Source organism: Phalacrocorax carbo, chromosome 1 (genome assembly GCF_963921805.1).
Source record: "Phalacrocorax carbo chromosome 1, bPhaCar2.1, whole genome shotgun sequence".
In the NCBI taxonomy this organism is placed as follows: Eukaryota; Metazoa; Chordata; class Aves; order Suliformes; family Phalacrocoracidae; genus Phalacrocorax; species Phalacrocorax carbo.
In genome coordinates this window covers 52867041-52884391 of record NC_087513.1, presented here as the reverse complement: position 1 = coordinate 52884391, position 17351 = coordinate 52867041, and the positions used below count along the sequence as shown (strand labels likewise).

The window sequence follows — 17351 nt, the reverse complement described above, 5'->3', positions numbered from 1 at the left end:
AATGCTAAAGCAGTGCATAATGGAACCCTCAAATACATGTTTCTGAATGTATAATTTCTCTTCTATCTCTAGCAAATGAATGAGGAAAAAGTCAGAAAGAAGCTGAACTGATGTCTGAATTGATGCTTAAGAAATAGAATAATTGAAGAAAAATAGTCTCTGCCATGGCAACTTACAAACTGATGGTTACATGAGGGTTGAATATTACACAATGTCTTTATGAAATGTGTTCTTCCTCTTATGTAATCTAGATAATTTTAGCACTACTGTGAATTCTCCTAAGCCATTTCTATCAATAGTTACACCAAAAGTTTTTTGCTATAAAAAATACGGTGGCTGCAAATTTTGTACAATCTTCTTTTAAGAAATGAGAGATTCTTTTAGTAATGGTGATCTGTTTGCCATCTACACTAAAATTCTAGGACTTTTTTTTTAATTCTAATTTGTTTTAAGCCATTTATATTCTTATTTTTCTTAGTTATTCTTAGGCAGGTGGCATTATTTTTTTTTTTTAATTTAATTTAATTTAATTTAATTTAATTTTATTTTATTTTATTTTATTTTATTTTATTTTTTGCACTGGGAAATCTTGTTTCTTGTGTGTTTGTCCTACTTGCCATAAGGAAATATCATTTATTTATTTTGTCACTGGTATACATATTCTCCATCAATATGTTCCTTTTCATTCAGCATCTTAGCATATTGGCAAGTTGGCTCTGTACATATTGTTAACTTTTTACTTCTATAGCCTCTGAAAAAGTGTTTGTTGATGATTACTGGCAGCTTATTAGACCGATCAGAGCATACAATATCAGCCTGATACTTAAAAGTGAACTTAGCTCTTTTAATATTAATTAAATTGCTCTGCATCACTGATTGGGAAAGAACAATATAGAAAGTATAATCCCCAGTGGTAAATAAAATTGCACACATTCATATACTTTAAGTAAATTCAGCTTATCAGTAGTAAAGAGCTCTCAGAATGTTGAGAGACAATTATAGAAGTAGCCTATCTGCTATCAATCTGTAATTGTAAATATTTATTTGTTTAAATGGGAAATTTACTTTAGGCATGTTATCTTTTTCTTCTGTACCTTCTGAGCACTTATAATCATAGCAAATATTTGGACTAATAATAGACAGCATATAATTTTTGGTTGAATTAATCACACATTTTATTCATTTCCCAGGTCTATCCAATATACTTCAATCTGAAATTATTTAGAAGTGGGCAATACAAATCTGCTTCATCTCTTTATGCTTTGAAGTTTTCATTTAATTTGACACATATGAAAAAAACACAGGTTTTGGGTGAGTGATAGATTTCGGGCCCTCAGTAAAATAAGATACTGCACAGTTCAGTGTGTTTCATGTAAACAGTAATTTTTAATTGTGAATACCTTAAACACTTGGCCCCTTCTGCTTATCCAACTTTTATCTATCCCTATTTGCCTTCCCTGTCTGTTCTAGTAATGATGGCAATTTCTATTGCTTATCACTGTAGTTCTGCAAAGAGCTGCGCCCCTTCCTTGGCTGTCAGTATGTATGGAGGATATTCTGTGAATCAATTTGCAAAGCTACCATTCCGTCCTTCAGTTTATGTCTGAAATCCATATCAAAACTATAGTAAACTGCCTATGAATAAGGACCACACAAGTGACTTAATTACAAGCTCTTGCATATTTACATGTTAAAAAAAAATCTCCAATTAATAAAACCCTTGATGCTTTTATGTGAGCCTGCAAATTGTACACCAAGTTGATTTGTGTATCCTGGTGTTCCTACTGACAATGCCCTTTTATCCTTGCTTGCTTTGTGTGTCCAGCTGGGACATTGTACCTCTACCTGTGAGCTACTTGGGGCAGCAGCTTTATTATAAGCTTAGCACAATTTGTGCTATAGTTCTCTATATTTGATATACAGAAAACTTAGGCCAGGGAATCAATATATAATCCATTGATGCAAACTCAGGCAGACTACAGCTCACTGTGTTCATGAAAAAATACCAGCATTTTTTCCATTAAATATCACGGTGGAAGAATTTCCAAATATAATGATAGTGTTCACTTCGCCAGGAAATTACGATGCAAGGCAATGAAAGCTTCAGGAATTAAAGCAGTGAATATTGTCTATAAACCTTACATTTTCTTGCTGTAGTATAGACAACAAGAGTATATTAGTGCATAGGTGCACCATTATAAGTGAAAAAGATCTACGAAAAAACTCTAGCACATCTTAAATAATACATAGAAATTATTTGCAACTACCTTTTTAAATCCTTCCAATTTGTGTAACATGCTGTATTGCACCAGAAAAAAAAATCATCATTATTTCTGTCTTCAAGTAGTAGTAGTCCACATGTACATTTACAAAGAGATATATATCTACTCAGCCAGTCCTCTGAGTTTCTCTTTGCCCTGTTCATCCTGAGGCTCAGCATTTTCCCTACGTTAAAATGAGTTCGGTAACTGAACTCTGGTAATGAGGACATTTCTGCCTTCTGGACAGTTTTTGGTTTGAGGGATCTGATTCACTTGTTAGTTATTCACTATTACCATGAAATCCTGCCTAGAGCTTTTAAGGTTTACGTCAGCATTGATCTTCGTGACATCTCATGCAGGATTACACATCTCCATCTTACGAGTGTGCTTTCAGTCTCCATATTCCCAGACTGATTTTCTTTCAGTTTCATGGTAGTATTTCCCCTCCTGCTCAGAATATCACCTATAGAGTAGACAGATCATTCCCCTGTTTATATGGTGTGCCTTTCAAATTCCTCTTTTGAACAGACTGTAATATATACCTCTTTTCTGGGATATGGCATTCATTAGCATTGCCTGATAGCTTGGAGTTGTAAAGTAAAGACTGCCCCAGAATTCAGGGCAGTGCAGAATGCTTGTAAAGCATTTCAGGATCCTATTCAGATATGACAGGAAATAACATGGTAGAATAGATGAAGAAGTGAGAAAGTATAGAATGAAAAAATTGGCATTTGGCTTTAGATTCCTCTCCCAACACTATGAATTACCTATGTAGGTGGCTTAAGTCTCTACTCCCTTTATGCAGCAGAGCTTTGGTTGACTGTTACAGAACTACCTTCTGGCTCTCAAGTTGACCCCAGATAGATTTGTTTACCATAGACATCTACAGGAAATTTCCTCTTCTCGTGTTTGTTTTCATTCCATTTCTTATAAGATGTATGCTTTCATCAAGGAAATGATTACTTGCCTTTCCTCTAGTGGGGAGTTTTGATCAATAGAAAGGACTGCTGCCAGGTCTGACAATTATCATATCAGGATCTTTTCTACCCCTAACTCAGGAGTCTGAGGATAGATCCTCTCCCTTGTCTTCAAAGCTGTTGAATCAGCATGCCAGAACATTAAGCTTTCTCAGTCTCAGATCATGCCATAGCAATGGATTTTAGATAGCTGTTGTCACTAAAGTATGTACATTTTTTCCTTTAAAAAGGTTCCTTATTAATATTAGTACAGAATGATCTCTACAATTTTAGTCAAGGTGCAGCCGGTTTCCATCTCTGCAGTTTATCCTCAGCAGGACTAAAATTTAGTGCTCAGGCCTCCTGTAACATTTGAACCTCTGTGGATTTCATTGTTGGTATATGCATCACTAATTATTATCCCTTGCTGAATCACAGACTGGTTGGGGTTGGAAGGTAACTCTGGAGGTCATCTGGTCCAGCCCCCCTGTTCAAGCATGGTCACCTAGAACAGGTTGCCCCGGACTCTGTCCACAACCTTCCTGGGCAACCTGTACCAGGGCTGTCACCTGCACAGCAAAAATTCTTTCCTTATGTTCAAACAGAACCTCAGGATTTCCCCATTACCTCTTCTGTCACAGGACACCACCGAGCCTGGCTCAGTCTACACAGTCGCTTCAGATATTTGTACTCATTGATGAGATCCCCGAGAGTCTTCTGTTGTCTAGACTGAACAGTCCCAGCTCTCTCAGCCTTTCCTCACAGGAGCGATGCTCCAGTCTCTTAATCATCTTAGTGACTCTCCCCAGTAGTTCTGTGTCTTGTACTGGGGAGCCCAGAACTGTACAGAGTGCTCCCAGAACAGAAGGGAAGGTCACCTCCCTTGACCTGGTGGCAACACTCCTCCTAGTGCAGCCCAGCTTTTTTGCTGCAAGGACACATTGCTGGCACATGTTCAGATATGACAGAATGAATATGTTGAACTATAGTGAATAAGTTCAAATATGAGAGACATATTTCTCTTTTCTCAAAATAGTGAGTGATCAGTTGTGATTGAGCCCATATTCTGGTGTTCCTCTCTGGCAGGTTACTGTGCCAAACTTCTCCCCATTGTGGCTTTTGAATTTTACCACCTGTCTCTCCAAAGTCAAATATTTTGAGAGTCAAAGCTTTACTTCACATCCTTAATGATAGGGAACTCTATGTTAATAGTACCAAGTCAACCCAATAGTCTTGAGCTTTATTCATATGAGTAAGTGACCGATGCAAAGGAAATGTCATATCCACACAAATACCGAAGAGGATAATAGGCTGGGTCAAAGCCTGTTTCAAGATTGCTGATGTCTAGCCTATTTCAGTAATCAGACCTATAGCTATCAGTGACTTTTCTGAGAACTGTTTTCATTCCCAGAAACTTCTGATCTGCACCATAAGCTCTGCGTGTACCTTTGTGGTTGCACAATGTCATTGCAACGTTAAAGTCAATTAGAGTTACTGGAAAACTCCTGTAGATATTGTTTGAGCAAAGGATTCTGAAACCATCTCTGAGTAAATCTGAATATTTAATCTTCTTGTTCAGAATAAGCCTGTGAATGTTCATCTGGATTGCTTCTGAAAAAGGGAACATTAGCAATTGTTTTGAGATATGTATTTCATATATGTACTCTCTTACTGACTTCCTTCTCCTCTCCATTATACTGTTAGTATACCTGATGTGCTGGATGTAAATGACATTGGGCATGCCCTACTTTATACGTCCATGTACTAAGTATGAAGAAAGATAAAAAGTGAGTGTTCCTATCATGGACATAAAAAGAGTTTTCAGGCTCAATTGGTAGGACATATGTACACTTACTGTGTGTTCATATCCCATCTCAGGATCCCTGATTACTTCTAAATATCCTGTCACTGCATTGCTGTGACATTGGTGCATTCTGATACAGCTAATAAATGAATCACTGTTTTATTTCAGTGTTAATTTTTTTGTGTGTGTCTTTAAAGTATTTTCACCATAGCAAGCATGACAATGGTGCATTTGGATAAAATATAGAAAAAACAAATTCAAGCATTTGCCCGTAAATAAAAAAAAAAACCACTCAAAATCTAATTTACTATATAAAAAAAGAAGAGACAGATTCAGTGGGATCTAGTAGTGCTTTAGCTGGTGCTAATGCTACTGTATAGAAAGATTCTGTTCAGATTTTTCAGTAATGGTCAGCAGTCTAAAATACTAAGAAAAGTAGCTTGTAAAGAGAGGTAGTTTGTTTTTCAGTACTGTAAATTTTATTTGAGCAAAAGTCCATTCACAAATAATTTTGTGTCACAGAAATCTGCAAAATCAGGTTCACAGACATCTAAGGTAGAATTTAATGATCTAAACATAGACATCTAATGCTGTTGGAGGTGCCTTAGGGTATCTAAGACATCTGTATAGGGCAGATATGATGCAGCATCAGCTGGAAAGTCAGCTGGAGGCCAGGTGGGATATCCCTAGGGCATCTCTCACTGGGCAACTGAATTGACCTTCTGGGGTATGATCCAGTTTCAGATTAAAGCACCTAAGTGTAGATGTCCACATGTAAACTGGCTGACTCTGCTGAACAGCTATGTTCCACTGATGGTATTGACTACATTTTCACTGCCTGTAATAGGAGTTTAGAAATTTTACACAAATGCAGGCTTGTTAATTGGGAGTTGTGTAGCATCCCTACTATATTTTATTATATAGTTATTAATTTTTCTAGTAGAACTGACAGCATTTATATTGTTATCTTGAATAATAAAAAAATTATGGTAATATTTGTTCTTGCCCATTCAATGTTTTTTATGTACACATAGATAAAATAGAGGGGAAAAAATAAATACTTCTTTTCTAAATTCATTCTTTTCAAAAGGATTCATTGGTATTTTAATTTGCATTTTAAATGTCACAATATATTTTTTTCTAGACAGAAAAAGGGAGTGCACTACATGAAGCAGCCCTATTTGGAAAGGTGGAGGTAGTACGCATTTTGCTTGAAACAGGTAAATCTAATTTACAGGAAACACTGAACAAATATCCATAATATTCCTAATCTGGTGTATGCCTCCTCAAATATTGGTAATACCAATTACTGTTATCTTTCTCAGCCTTTGCAAATCTAATCACATGTACCTCTCCTTGAAGCAGTGTTCTTTTAGAATAAGAAATTACTGTACACAGAGAACAAAAGGAATGTTTTCACTAAGACTCAGAAATTCCATATATGACTCAGTGTATGCCACTGTATTCAGAGAATAAATGTATTCTGAGAACAAAATGGCTACATAAAATTTTGTTATTCATTCTGAAAGACAGCCAAGAATATTCTTTGATCTAGAGGCCAGAAGGCTCGTGTTCACATTTCCTTCACTTAGCTATTCCTAACAAACACACCATCCTGCTTGCTCCTGCATTTCCTGGATAAACTTTGAGTGCCTGTGAAGAAAGGGGAAGGTAATGTGTCTCTGAGAACTGCATTTGCCCTGAAAGGACAGGAGAACGGGGATTTAGAGTTCCAACAAATCCATCTACTACATAATAAGAGTTTCGGAATTGTTGCAGGTAAGTTACTCATCTAAACAACTGTCTTCTAAGATAAATGAGAAGACCAATAAAAATGAAAATATCTGGAAATTACTTCTCTGGGATACGTGAACTTCCATTACATTGAGGGATCTCATTGATTTTTAGTATTGCAAAAGAAAGTATGTCCTACTCACAGCTCCTCATCTGAATCTCAGCTAGTGCATACCTGATCTGAGATCTGTTTTCAGCAGAAAAGGTCCTTCCAAGATTCTCTCCGGTGTGGATGAATAAGAAGGATCTTCACCTGCCTTCTAAAAGGCTGGACCTTTTTATTGATTCACCCAAAAGAAGAAGGACTGGAGAACATCACGCAAACTTAGGAAGCCCTTAGACCACAGATAAAGAATACCTTTTATAGGTTAGTACACATTATAGCCTCTGCCAGAGTACAACTGTACAAGACAGTGGAGTAGAATCTTCACTGTGATCTCCAACCCCAAATGCTCTGCACGTCTGCAACACTCCCCACCTTCTGCCTTTTTTATCTAACAATCCCCTTTACTCTAGTTCTGCTTCAAATCAGACTTAGAAGGTGCTAGAACTAGCTACTGCAAAGGAAATGTGTAAGTTGGTGTCTCTGGCCTCTGAAAATCAGCTGCTACTGCTAATATGCCCAGCAATATTTTGGTTTTATTTTCAGTGAGAAAACAAATATCTCTTTCTCACAAAACAAATTAGGAAATTCTCCATCAGGTCAGGAAATTACAAGAACTGCAGCCTTTTCTGGTGAGTAGAGATATCCTTCCATGCTTCCAGAATGTCCTTATAAATCCTGCTTCCTCTGATATCCTCTACCCAGTGTCCTGAGAAGAATCTCATTCCTTAGGACCTTTCATGCCTTTACTTTTTATGAAAGTATATCTAAACTAAAAAACAACCTCAGTCTTCTATTATAAAGCAAAAATTTCCAAAGTAGTGCCTACAAGACAAAGATGGAGAGTCATGCAGTATCATGTATGACAGGTTCCCTGAGACCTAGCCAGGAAAAGTCTCAAACTTATTTATGGTTACATTCACAGTTTGAGCCAAACAATTTCTCCATCGTCTGAACAGTCTGTGAGGAAATGCTTTGGCTCTTCACACAGCCCTTATACTACATATGAGTATTTCAGTCTACTCAGAGCATGAATTTCAAACATGTCACCATGAAGTACAAAACTTCTAAGGTTAATAACTTTTTCAGTATTGCTCCCAAAACACATACTGGTACTATGGACCAGAAAATCTCCTGTGAATCAGAGCAGCTGGGGAGAATTAGAATCCAGAAATGTAGGAAAAACATTCAGAGAAGATCTTGACTTTACAGAATATTATATTCAGGATGGCTGTTTCTTAGGAATAGTCTGTTAAAATAATCCCAAATTTGATTTAAGAAGCTTACTTTATATCCGCGTGAGTTACAGAAGCATAAAAACAATCCATGTCAGCATGCGAATTTTAGGCTACTCAAGCTTTAAACAGAAATGGGTGCTGTACTTCAGCTATAACACAGCTGTTCATCTGCTACAGTTGTAAAACCGCTTGCATTCAATTTGCCAGATAATTGAGTCTGGTATACCACATTTATAATCAGAAGTACTTGGGGTTAAAAATTCCACCACAGATCATTTTCTTTTTCAGGAATTGATACCAACATAAAGGACAGTTTGGGTAGAACGGTTTTAGATATTCTTAAAGAACATCCATCTCAGCAGTCACTCCAAATTGCAGCTCTACTTCAAGGTAAGTCATATTCAGTTATACATTTGTTAGGGACAAATCAGAAAAGCATGGAGGAGTATTAAGATATATAGTAATGTCTATTCTTTAAGTATTTCGTTATACAAAAGAGTAGTCTTTTGAATTAAAAAAGGCAAAATTCTTGTTTGCTAGATACACAAAAACAAGTGGTTGAATATCTGAATTTCAGAGTAAACGCCTTTTTTTCTGACAATAGACATGTGTCACTTACAGTTACTCTTTGTACATTCTTTACAAAATAACATATTGTAATATTTTGCTGCAGTTCCATTAAATTGTGATGGTAAACTACAATTGAAATGCTTAATCCATTCGTAAATAACAACTATGACTGAAAGCTGATGACAAATTTTCAAAACATTTAATTAGGTTTTTCTTGTTTTCCTTAAATTTCTAAAAAAATTAAAGCAGGCAGTAACTCTTGCCATTATAGCCGAAATAATATAGTTTTTTTGTATATATGTTTGTACTCATTCCTTGTCTTATTTTTGTGGTGTAAGACTAATGTAACTCTATTGTTTACTCTAGAAGAAGTCAGTAAAGTAATGAAGCATGAGCTAGTACATAACTCAGTGTTAAACATCATTCCTTCTCTTCAATGGAATTTGTTCCCTGCATTTTCAGATTAGTCTTTCATTAACTGTGTTTGACAGAGGAGTTCCCTGCAGGTATCACTGCTGCATCTCCACCTGTATTGATTATTCCCATCTTTAAATAAGCATTTTAATCAGTTCAGTGGTGGTTCTACATATGAGCTTAGCTCATACTTCAGTCTCACGCATAACTGTATTTCATAAGAACACTTCCTAGAGAAAATGAGGTCGTATGGCCTCACTGTGTCCTTCAGCTTTTCTTTTCTGAACAACTTCTAAACTTTTTAGCCAGCTTCAGTAAAGTTTTCCAGTGAGATGATAAACCAAAGATACAAAGCTCCTATGAGTATCATGAAAATTTTGCAGGCAGGCAGGAGAAGTATTCTCTTAAGGAGCAGGTTCATGTTATAGCTGAACTGAATTAACAGCTTGCCTTGAGGTCTCCCTCTCTTCCTCCTTCCTATTTTCTCTTTTCTCTTTCCCCCATTCCCTCCTTTCTCCCCCCTTATTTCCAGCTACACCGCTCCCTTCCATATTCCCTGCTTACAGGAGATCACAAAGTGATCTGGTTCAGTTAATGAACCCATAATATACAAAATATATAATTTATTATATTACCTATATTTAATAGTATGTAACAATAATAAAAGTTTGGATCATATTATACTATATTATTATATATTATAATATTATAAAATATATATTATATTATAATATATAAATGTATATTTGTTTGTTTTAATGAACTTGCCCCCTGTATGATTCAGGTCCCAGAGTTAGCTCTGTCCCAGGTAATGGGCAGAAATGTGCATCAAAAAGTGGGGAGGAAGATATGGGTAAGGGAAGTAGGACTTAGCCCTATCAGCAGAAGGGCATTCCTAATTTGACTCAGACTGTATGGTGAACCTTCAGCCTTTATGTCCTCACTGAGCTGCGGTGTAAACATACCAGTATGTAGAGGAAGAGAGGGTTAATACCATACTGAAACTTCTTCAGTGGCAAGAAAAGGGTCAGTCAGAGCTTCCACTTTCTTAGACATCCAAATCAATCACCCTTCAGATATTAATCTAAGATTGATTATAATGTCCCATCACCATCTAAACCAATTTTCATTTTAGTATTTTTGCATTGTTCTGTTTTCTCCTTAGTCCGATAACCTTGCAGTCTCAACCCCACTGATGAACAAAGTTTCTTCAAAGTATCCTTGCTCTATGAAAAACAGAGCACCCAAACCCCTCTCAAGGGTTTGTCACGTTGATGGATCAGTATCTGCCCTTAGTTTTTACCACAAAAAAGAAATACATAATTTCAAGGCTTTTTGGTGCTTTGAAATGCAATCTTTTTCACGTGTGCCTTGAAAATATAAAGATGACTGCATAGTATTTTCAGCTCATATTAGTATGATGAAACTGTGCTTGTAATGAGCAGCTGTTTATTTTTGCTCTCATTCAGAGAGCAGAAGTGATGTGCAAGGATTAAAAATGTCTACAAAGATGCCGTATTGAGTCTTAAGAAAATTTAAGGAGCCCCTTCAGAACACCCTTGTGGAACCCACTGAGATTCTTTTTCTTCAGCAAAGGGTTCAGTGGGGCTTTAATAATCAATGATAAAGTTTGAACTGTGAGCTGAAGTTGAAAAATAAAATCAGCACTGGCAGGATTCAGTACAAGCACTGCTGATGATACGGAGACCTACCCTCCTCTAAAAAGCCAGTTGAGTGTACTTTTCACTGAAGTGTGGGTATTTATGCTGTTGTAGCTGAAAAATCATTGAAGCACTGGGATTTTGGGAAACCTGAATGTACTGTATTTGAGTTCAACTTTAGTGGGTAATGAATTCCATGCAAAGAAAGGGCATTTGCTGAGAGAGAGTTAGTGGCTTCCAAACACATTCCTGTTAAAGCTCCTGTCTTCAGATGATCCTCTAGAGAAGCTTACATGTCTCCTCACGTAGCCGTGTAAGAAAAAGAAATTAAATTAATGGTGTCAGATAATTACTGACCAGATTTTGTAAGTTTCTTCCTAGTTTTTTTCTTTTTGCAGACACAATGGCATTGAATTGATTCTTTCACCTTGTTGCCAGGATAGAGTAAGATTTTATCACCTAGCGTTCTCGTTTTTAGAATTTCCACCTTGCATTGTCATGAGTGTTACTGTACAGTTTATAGTACTAATATAGCATAATATTTGTCCCTGCCACAAGACATTAGCTTTTAAAATATAAAATAAAGGCTGAAAGATACATATAAACAGACTGGCAGAAATGGACGAGGAAATAACGTGGCTGGTGTTATTGGTGAGCCTGATAAGTAGTGTCTGTCCTGTATGCAGAGGGGTAACAGAGTTGTAAGAAAAGTTTTGAAAGAAAATTAGTTAGTTTTGAAGACATTTATGAGAAACTTCTTTGAAGAAGAAAGTAATTTATGTCTTCAGAAGCAGTTAATAGAGGTAGTAATATTAAATCAGTTCAGCTGATACTAAACTGATACTTTTGTGTTCTTTACTTTACATCTCTTCTCACTATCCTGAGAAAATAGTCATTGACATTTCCGCAAAATTTTTTTTTTGTGTGTTTGTAAAGTCTGCTGTCTTCTTGGAGATTTTGGTGCATTATCTGACAGAAGGAAAATAAATAACAAAATCACTTTAAAGAGCAACGTGGAAAAGGCTGAGTAAACTATACACCTCCTGAATGGTTTTTGTACTGCCTGTTAATTATAGATGCAATTATTAGAAATGATAGTTCAAGCTTTAATTCGTCACCATTCATACATGTCCCATCTTGCTCAGGTCTGAGTTGCACTGAAATAAATTAAAAATACTTATTACAATTTAGATTCTTCATGTGGTAATGAAGAAATAGCTGTTGAGGCATTATGTACTCAAAGAATGGAGAATTAGGGTACTGTGCCAAGTAAGGACAGTCTACTGGATGCATTTCATGGATGTAGTGAAACAGCAGGATTCAGTGCTGAAGCAGTTAACTGTGTTGGCACTTCGAGCTTTATAATTAGGCACTGAAGATAAAAGGGATGTTGCCAAGGCTAGTAGGCCTAAAATTAAACAGACCAGCTGTGTTTTAGTTTTTGCACATGTGAACGTGATGCAGGTGCATGCTATACCATCTTTCAACTCTTTCTCCACAGCCCACTAGGCTCTCTATTAGAATCTTGCTCTTTTACTATTTCTGGAAGCATAATTCTTGTTATTATGAAAAAAAAGGAGATAGTAGATAAACAGATGAAAAATGACACAAAGCCCAGGAAGGCATAATAAGCTCTGTTGCATAGACAGTATGGAGGAAGATGTAGTGAAAAGCTTGTTTCCTCTATCTTCTGGTGAAGCTGCTTAAGAACCTAACATTGTTTGTAGATGTTACCAAATTATTAATAAATGGAAAATGCATAAGCAGCTGCAGAACCAGGACTCCTTTCTTCTCTCCTCTGTTTAAATAGCTTTGGTGTCATTAGCACAGGCTTTCCTCTGTGTATTTTCACTCTCTCTTTCTCTCCCTCTCTTTCTGTGGACAAGTAGATCTTCCATTCCCTTGAGTACAGGAGGACAGCCTCACTGGAAGGGTGGAATAAGTTTCCAGTCAAGGATTTAATTACAGCTGTGTGAGATGAAAAAAACTAGGATCTCAATCCCCCTTTGTTGTTCGATTTTTTTTCCCCCTCTTTTTTTCTTCCCTCAGAGCTTCTCAGCTCCTTTTATAGGCTATTGTGGAAAAGCTGTAGAGTATTAACTATGTTTATGAATTAACTGCTGTTGTTTTAGGGACTGAAAGTTTAGCTGCACCCTTACCTGTTTCAGGATCATAGCAGTACTTGAGTGCCGGTTGCCATTTGTCTTCCCTGAACATGTACACAGAAGTCTAATTATGTGCCAATAACTTAAACATCTATTGATTTCAGGTTTCTCTGGGATTTAGTCAAACTTGAATCATTCAGAATTGTCCTCTGAAGTTTAGGAGACCAAAGTCAGCTCAGCCTCCATCTCAGCTCAAGCCTGTCTGTCACCTTAGCAAGACAGCAGTTACCAGTCAGTTTTCTGTAACTGTTGCTGCTGTAAAGACAAGATGAATTAGATCCTGAAGCCTCAGATGATCTCCTTCCCAGGGGAGCAAATGAGCTGTTTTGGGAGGAGCTTTTAGAGAGCTCATAGGCTGGGGCAGGATTCAATTCAGCTGCAGAAAACTCAGCCAGATACTGGGAGAGCCCTGGGGAGGGTACAGGGCACTCTGAAGATGGCTGCCCTTCAGGAAGATACAGAATAGAGGAGAAGTAGGGGTCCCCCTGCAGGGACATGGAGGGGAGTGTTTCTAAACCAGTTTTATTCCTCTGATCTAGTTACTTGGACAGCCTTCTATTTGAAAGGGTGAGTGTTCAGATTTTTATTCAAGTGAAATTTGGGGTTTTTTTAGAGCTTAAAAAGGCTTTTGGTGTCTTTAGGGGAAGTCACTCTAAGGAGTACCTCCATGCAAATCCACTCCATGGCATGGCCAAAGTAGGGTCTCAAAACAAAAATGAAAAGACCTCATACTTCATTTAAAAAAAACAAAACCAACTGTTGGTTTTGGTTTTTTCCATTACAGAAAAAGTAAAAAATTCTCTGAGGCTAATGTAGCCATTATTTCAAAAGCCAAGGTTTATAAATAAAGCAAAAATCTTGACCTTCTCACCTCACTGAGGAATATCCTCAAGGAGCTGAAGTTAAAGCAAGCTGTGCTCTAGAGCCTGAGCTTTTACTGCCTCTGGAAGTTCAGCAGTGGCTCCAGCTGAGTCGGGCCATGTTCTCTTCATGGCTGACCTTCCTGGCTCTGGCTGCTCTGCAGAGAGGCACCTGTGTTTCCCTGCTTTCATGTTAACACTTTCACTTCTGTTTAGCTTTGGCCTAACTGGTGTTACAGAAACAGAAAGCTGCAGTTCCACTGAACTCTCCAGCGCTTGTTACCTTCTTGGCTTCATATTCCCCACTACTCTTATTTCCACTGTTGTGTGACCACCTTTATGCTATTACTTTTTGTGCACATGGCCCTATTTAGATTGAGTGGGGCTATGTTAAAGTCAGCTAACTGTAGAAAAAAATGCTACTAAGCAGGCAAAGTTTTTGAGATTCTTAGTATTAATCCTCACAGAACTGTAATCTGCCATTCAAGTCAACAGAAGTAAAATACTCTCTTCCCAAAGCAGTACGGTGAGGAAACATCTCTTAAGTTTAACATGTGTTAACATCTGCTTCCTTCACCCCTTACATGCTAATCATGCCAGTCTTTGAAACATGGACCAGGGTGACAGTAAGCTGGTGAAGGAAGTGTTATGAATCTAACAGGCTGTGTCCCAAAGAGCCTTTACTCTGCCCTCTTCTAAGAATGACAGGCTTTTCTCTAAACCCTGAGACTGCAGCTGGGGAAATGGTTCTGGTCATTAAGTGGAGTAATTGACTACACTTGGCTTTGCTCTGAATTATCTTTCTTTTTTTGAGGAAAGGGATAGAATCCAGAGCAGTCTCTCAAGTACATTGTAGTTAAAGCAGATGATGGTAGCAGGATCATATTTTTCAGTAAGTTTGAGTGGGCTTTGAAGATTAATTCCTAGCCAGCTGCAGGTGAATAGAATTTGGTTAGTGGTGAAAGAATCTACTGCTTGTGTATACTTTGTCTATGGCTCTTGACATAGATCACCTGTTTTGTGTCTGATTCTTTGATAATATTTTGGGTAAATATACATTTACCTAGACAATAAGCCTCTCACAACTGAGTCCATGTTTTTATTTGTCTTGTCCGTATCTGGTAGAGTTTTTAGTAGTATCAAACCAAGTTAGGAGTAGAAGTCCCACAGAAGTCCAAAGTTTTAAGGGTGCACTCTTGCAAGGATGGCACACTGTTGGCCTGTTCTAAACCTCTATACCATGCCCCATGCTGAGCATTTTGTGGAGGTTTCCTGGAAGGAACTCTGCTGGTTTTAAAGTAAGCATTTATGAGACTTAGGTTGAACTTGGAACTTCCTCCTCAGAACTAGCCTTCAGCAGGTAAGTGCATTGTTTTGAAAGTGGGTCCTGACAAAGAATAAAAATAGGGTATTATTTTAAAACCACAGTCTTATGTGAATATTGGACAGCAAGGTTAATGTCCTTCACAATCTCCCCTGCATTTCCTTTCCTAATAATATCTGTATTGATCCAATAATTTTAACACTCCCACCTGATAGAACTTCATTTTAGGTTTGCCTTTGGACAGTTGCAGAATTATCAAGCAAATATTTTCAGGCATTAATTCCTTTTTTCCTCTTATTTTTTTCTGTGGGTCTAGCTTCCTTTTTATTTCTCTTCCATCTTGCATGTTAACTTGGCAAATAATAAAGCTGACAGAGCCGGAAAACATTCAAGAGCATTTTGTCATGCTGCTGGTTTTCTCATAGTCTCTTACAGCTCATCTTTGCTGCTTTGCTTTCTGTACTACACGAAAAAATGGAAGTGCTCATTTTCATATAAAGAAATGTATGACACATTGCCAGCCATCAAACTTAATATATGATATTTTCAAATCATACATTCTTTTAAAACAAACAAACACCACCACCCTTCCCCCCCAAAAAAACCCAAACAACCACCAACCTGCAAAGCATTCTAAAACTGCATGCTGTTCTCTGCCATTTCCAATTTCATTTTCTCAGATGTCTATTTTATCACCGATTATATTTGGGTTTTGGGATTTGTTATTTAATCAGGAATAACAGCAAGCTAAACAAGTGTGTTGTGGACTGTAGAAATTAAATCAGGGAGATTTCGCTTCCCAGAAACTCTTTGGTTCTTCAGTGTGATATTGATGAAAGCAGTTTTTGTAGTTTGCTTTTGTGTGTGTTGCAAGATGTACTGTTGTGGTTGCTATTTGGTATCAGAAAGAATTTGTTTAAGCAACTTCAGAAAATCAAGAGAATGCAGATGCAGAATAACTGCCTGAAATGAGAACCAGTCACTCTGCTGGGAAAAAAGTGCCACTATTGCATAAATTAATTTCTAATTTATTATTTAATATTTGTCCTACAATAACATTCATTAAGGTCTTGGTGTTCCATTGAGCTAGCCTGTGTACAAAAGCACATGAAAATAATGTATATATTTGCACAAAAGTAATAGTAATGAAATTGAAGCTTAGCATGTTGATCATTCCACATTTTTCTGTTAATAAAAACATCATCATGAAGGTGGGACAGAGGAAGTTCTACGGAGGAAAAGCACAAAAAATTTTAGAACACTGCTTTTTAGACTGCTACTGCTAGTTCTGACTAAATTTTTGGATTGCATTTTTTTTCCTTGTGCTATCTCTGTGCTGGAAGCAGAATGTTTTATTTTCTTAACACTATCAATGCATCTACTTACTGTGAACATCCTGAATATCTTGACTAAAAATCTAGAACAAAAGATGACTCTTCCAACAATAATAATGTAATGGAACTGTTATGTAGATATTTCAGTGAGGCAGGAAAAAAACGGGGATACTTGCAATTCATTACTCCTACAATGAGATTTCTGTAACAGTTTCAGCAGATTAAAGAACTGGCCATTATAGTGTTTTATAATGCGTTCAGTGAATTACTGCCTTGCAGGAATGTTTATGAATAATTACAAGGTGAATAATTATAGTATGAAAAATTGGAGAGGCTTTAATGAAAAATAAGTAGCAAATATACTTTTGATTGGAATAAACCCCCTTAATCCAAGAGTTTAAGTGTATGTGTATCTTTAAATTGCAGAATATATGGAAACAGGAAATGCAAGTGTTTCAGAGGAACGCCCATTGGAATGCGCAGAACACCAGTCTTGCATTTTGTCCCCAGAAGTTCCTCCGTCTCCAAAGGCTAAAAGTAAATACATGTACTCTGTGAATACAGAAGATGTACTGAACTTCTCTTTAAAATTATACTGCTAACACATTCATACAAACATACAAAATGAAAAGAGAGAATAAGAAAGTTATTGATACTGAGAAATTTTTTCCACCATGAATTACCTATCTAGACTACATACTCTGTAATCCATGTCATATAGGAAAGCAAAGAACTGTATTCTCAGAAAGGACAACTTACTGATGGATTATAATGTATTACATTATTTGATCTTAAATCTTTGTAATTTAGCTGACTTCACCCATTTCATAATCAAGTAAAACAAAAAGGATATTAGATATGTCAAAA

At 36.9% G+C, this 17351-nt stretch overlaps 1 protein-coding gene across 7 annotated transcripts in view; it reads left to right on the top strand.

Moving 5' to 3' along the window:
- Window positions 1–17351, top strand: part of ANKS1B (ankyrin repeat and sterile alpha motif domain containing 1B) — a 444006-nt gene that overhangs the window by 66753 nt on the left and 359902 nt on the right. For all 7 annotated transcript variants that reach the window (XM_064451622.1, XM_064451588.1, XM_064451615.1 and 4 more), the window contains exons 5-7: window positions 6166–6241; window positions 8445–8546; window positions 16911–17021. In XM_064451622.1, coding sequence (XP_064307692.1) covers window positions 6166–6241; window positions 8445–8546; window positions 16911–17021 — 289 coding nt within the window. The remainder of the gene's footprint in view (window positions 1–6165; window positions 6242–8444; window positions 8547–16910; window positions 17022–17351) is intronic.